Source organism: Nansenia antarctica, assembly GCF_963989245.1.
Source record: "Nansenia antarctica genome assembly, chromosome: 4".
Taxonomy (NCBI): Eukaryota; Metazoa; Chordata; class Actinopteri; order Argentiniformes; family Microstomatidae; genus Nansenia; species Nansenia antarctica.
This window is the reverse complement of record NC_137689.1, coordinates 51,533,687-51,538,686: the sequence shown is the minus strand read 5'-3', so window position 1 is coordinate 51,538,686 and position 5,000 is coordinate 51,533,687. Positions and strand designations below refer to the sequence as shown.

The 5,000-nt window shown below is 44.9% G+C and overlaps 1 protein-coding gene across 2 annotated transcripts in view; it reads right to left on the bottom strand.

The window, feature by feature from the left end:
* The window catches only part of cntfr (ciliary neurotrophic factor receptor), a 138,136-nt gene that overhangs the window by 62,491 nt on the left and 70,645 nt on the right, over positions 1–5,000 (bottom strand). For both annotated transcript variants that reach the window (XM_080530264.1, XM_080530265.1), the window contains exon 3: positions 3,551–3,784. In XM_080530264.1, the coding sequence (XP_080386390.1) occupies positions 3,551–3,784 (234 nt within the window). The remainder of the gene's footprint in view (positions 1–3,550; positions 3,785–5,000) is intronic.

Below are 5,000 nucleotides of genomic sequence, written 5' to 3'. Positions count from 1 at the left end.
AGCTACAAACTGTAAACAGTACATTCATCACAGTACAGTACATCTGACAAGTGGGCAGATTCAGAGGACCCTAAACGTCGGCCATAAATACATTTGAATATCTCAGATTTTCCCAGATGACTAATGTCAATGAGGAAGCAATTCAACCCCCACCGCTAAGCAGTTAACCAAACGTAATTGTTTTCGGTTGTGGCCTTACACAACATTTTCATTTCACTGTACGTCAAGTCGAGGGAAACAAAAAAAGTAATGTTGGTGACAAGAAAATAACATGTCTCTTTATTATTCCACAATCTCCGGCGGAACTAATTAGAACGCGAGTGGGGCAGAGAACTGGGAGAGTGATAAGGGAATATTGAAGCAGTTCTAAAATTACAAAGACATTAAATATGATGGAGATCCTGCCATGTTCGCTCAGTTTTTAATCCTGCACTGAACTTTCCACATCCCTGACTCTATCGTGCCTGTCCTCTTGAACAACCACTACAGAGTAGCTAACACTAGCGAGGGGCATCTCAGCCCCTGACATTGCCATCTGACGCCTTGCCACTCGGAACACTCCACTTCCTGTTGTAAAGACGCTTCTCTGGGGAGAAGAGGGAACATGCCTTGGTAATGGAATTGTCTTGTTCATCTCAGCGAAATGGAAGAGCGTGTGTGAGTTGTGTGTGTGTGTGTGTGTGTGTGGTGCATGGGGAGTGCATCAGAAAAACAGTACACCCTATGATAGGAAGTCAACATCAATCTACCAACAGTACATTCACGCACTGGTGTTTTCTTTGTATTCTCGACTTCGCTGAGGGGAAAACAATTTGAGTGTCTCTTCCGACTGTCTCAGCGAGTTATCTGAGAAATCATTGTCAGCATTGCTCAAAACAGTTTTTTTAGTTTTCTGTTTTCTATGGAATTTCACATAGCATAGCACAACACATTCGATGTCCTTGATATCAGTCCCCCAGGAATGATAGGCATCAGGTACTGTGCCTCAGTCATGTTGGTAAACACTGGCAAGATCTTGACCATCTATGTGTAAATAAAGTTTTGATGCAAATGCCATATGACTCGATTTGATTTGATAATACAGGACTATTGATGTTGCAATGTGTTGGCTATTCATGTGGTTTGTTCTCTGGCTCAGATCTATTTGCAAGAATGAGAGCAAACCAATAGTTTATACAGTACCTTCAGGAGGTCAAGCAAGGTTGCAGATTAATAGCTAGAACGAAGTTCGAGTTCCAATGAAGGGCTTAAAGGGCTAGTGCACCCAAAATACAACTTAACATGATCTCACACATTACCTTGGATGTGGCCAATTTACCAAGACAGTTTGGGATATTTAGTGTCCTTACTGAGATACTTGATGTAGCCCATATTTGTGTTGAAAAAAGTACTTTTGCTAAGAAATCTGAAAAATCTGCTCCTTCATAGCCAATCGCCTGTGGCAGGGTTCTTAGATAGCAAAGCTCTGACGCACACAGATGACAGCCTAGCCCTGTCTGTGGGATTGGTACCATGCCACTCTCATTCAAGCACTTAGCCAGAGGCTCTTATCTCGTTAGCTCCTCGCTTCACTGTGACCAACATGGAGGATATTGAGATGGCCCCCATAACCCCAGAGTATAGCTCAATATCTGTCATAGACCAAAAACCTCAGCACCACAAGCCAAAACTAAGGGATTCTCAAGTCAAAACCTCACCCCACAAACCAAACCCCACCCCCTAAGCAGCCCGACCCCTCCACCACAACTAAAACTCTAGTCTTGCCAAAACCTAGACTAACCCCCCCCCCCCCCAGCACACAAACAAACAACAAACGCCAGTTCCTCCGCAACATAAAACACACCTTCTCCACTGAATGACAAGGCTCACAGAACAGAAGGGCTTTAACGTCTAGTCTGGTAGAGTTATTGTATCCTGTTCCCTCTTCTCCCACCAGTAAACTAACATATATACAGCTTTGTTCTAGGGTTGTACATCACTGTTCCGTTTGGTGCAGAGCAGACACACCCGTCCTCCTCTCCATCTCCTACTCACTCTTAAATTTGATTTGTGATATTAACTCGCTGTCAGCAAGTTTAAAGGAAAGCAGTTAATGTCACCGCTATTAAATCAAGCTTTTTGGCAGATACTATATAGCGAGGGCGATTCATAACTTCTCTCAAGGTTTGACAGCAGAGGAAAACCAAACCGTATATCATTCAAGTTTTCTCAACTTACGTAAACGCTCTGACTCCACTGTGTTTGAAGCTCCAGTAAAGTAAATACCCACAGTTACTTAAGCGTAGATAGTATAAGTGTGACTTGTGTACATAAATGGACTCACTGGATAGATCTAGTCCATGTTTGTGGAGAGTGTTTGCTTACACAGACATGGCAAGTTCCGGTTTAAGACATTCTTTAGAATAGAATAACATCCTCATGGTGACATCACTTCAGATTCACATCACCACAGTTCTACAGATGAGAGCTCTAAGGAAAGGGAGATTGTCATCAAAGTAGCACTAGGACACACACACAGACCCACACACAGACACACACACATACACCCACACCCACCCACCCACACACACACAAACACACACACACACACACACACACACACACACACACACACACACACATCTGTGCTATGTGCACTCATCCTGCACTATGACATCACGCTGTCACACTCACAGTGGCCTATCCCACACACTTCATCAACCCGGAGGAGTGTGTACTCAAACAGAGGACACTAAGCCCCTCACACACCCACACACAGATGGGCCAGCATGGTCGCTGGAGAGGAGGCTTGTGGCCAGGCATTGGGGGGGGGGGGCAGGGGGAGTTGGGGAGAGCAGGGTCGAAAGTCAGACGATGACATTCATTGTTATTGATGACAGTCTCAAAATGCACAGCAGGTAATTCCAAACAAGCTATTCCAGCGTGTGTCAAGCCAAGTGGCGTGGAGGGAAACGAGTTGTGGTGAGGGGAATAAAAACTGACACAGGGTCAGATTACAGACAAGGAGAGAGAAGGACATAAGGGGCTCTATTATTTTCAGCCAGTGCAAAATGGACGCAGGTCTATACGTAGGTGTATTGGCAATTTGTGTCGGTGATAACAGGCGAAATTACCATAGCACTGGAGCACTGTTTCGCCTGCACTCAAGATGGGTGCAGTAGTGGTAATAGAGGCACGCTCATGACAATGAGCAGGCCAAGTGAACATTTTGGAAAATAGCAATAATATTTCAGACATACCCCCATGACCATCGCCAGCATCCACGTTTTTCAGATTGGTTTTTACGCAGTTAAAATATAGCCCAAGGAGAGAGCTAACTCATTCACAAGAGAGAGAAAGAGAGAGAAGGAGAGAGAGAGAGAGAGAGAGAGAGAGAGAGAGAGAGAGAGAGAGAGAGAGAGAGAGAGAGAGAGAGAGAGAGAGTGGGGGGTCCAGGGGCTCAGCTCATTATCATGCAGAGACACAAACAGGAACATAAAGCGCTACGAGCATCTGATGCTCGCTACATAAATCCAATCCCATTATCCTAATCACTATCATGAGAACTCACTGCCTACGCGTAGGTTGATCTGGTCGCGACGTTCTCCGTTGGGGTTCTGGAAGCAGCTGTAGAGGCCGTTGCTGCTCAGGTCCACTTCCATCAGGATCAGACGAGGTCCCTCCTCTCGGTGGCGAGCCTTCACATCCGTCCCGTTCACCTTCCATGTCACGGAGGCGTCGCTGTCCAGCGAGCCACACTGCATGGTCACGTCACTGGCCATCCGTTCATACTGGTTCCTGGCACCTGGGAGAGAGGAGCATAGAGAGTAGTTCGTATTCTATAGTCTACTATATTGTAATGTCTATGCTTATATTTCGACACCTTTAGAACTGTTACCAGTCACCACATTGGCAACTTTTTTGTTTAATCCTTTTTTTCCCTTTTACTTAAAAAGTAAGTTGACAGAAGATAATTCTCTCTTAACGCAGGGTTCCGAATTTTCCCAGGACACCTTGCCTTCCAACCCTACCGTTGGGATAGGTGTCATGGGATTGTGTCACAGAGAGTCAGGATTAAAGTTTAACACCATGTTTGAAAGATTAGCAATGGCACCATACCCACATTTCCAGAATAGCGCTGTCTACAGAGAATGATCCTCCCTGCAGCTACACTGCTGGTACAACGACAACATTAAAGGGTATGTTCCATCAAAGATTGTCAGGTGTTTTCAAACCTAGACATTGGTCTAGTGTCAAGATACAGTCCACTTCCCACACAATCTGTTGTGTAGTTCCAGCTATAGGCTATCCCCAAATGAATGGGAAATATACTGCATATCACTGTCTAATATCCCAATTGTATTTGGTGCTCATCTTTCCATTCCATTTTCATCTCAACTTTAGACCACCAACTAGAACTGTCCCTTTAATCCTTAACAACTGAGACACCCATGTCCACAGTATCAAACATAGAAGTCTCTCTGCTGTGTGATTCTGTACGTCCTTGTAGCTCTTCTGTCTCACGTCTGTCAGTAGCACACAAAGACAGACGTCCAATCATGGAGCCACGTCTACGAATGAAGCAATAACCAGCGTCATGTAAATGTAATGCCATATCTGACTCAGCTGGTGAAACCGGAAACAAGTCGGCAGTGACAGACCGTTCATTCGACATTTATTCAGAAACATTTAAATAAATGTCAGCGTTGTGAAACTCAACGAGACACTCGCTAGTCAAGCAAAAACGGATTCGGTGAGTAATCCCCACTACTACCTAGTTAGTGTAGAGTAGTGAGGATTACATTTTCAGAATAAAAGTCTGAACATCTAGATCGGTTGGCGAGTGGCGACTTGTTCCCGGTTTCACCAGCTGCTGTCACATATGCCCCATGTATTCATTAACCTGTCCACTCCTCAAGTGTCAGTATAATATAGTTCTATAGTCGATGTGAAGGGTAGCAATGACACTGGTCTCCGTTCTGCTTCTTTTACCTGGGGCTGTCCCCTTTGAGGCCGCTTGC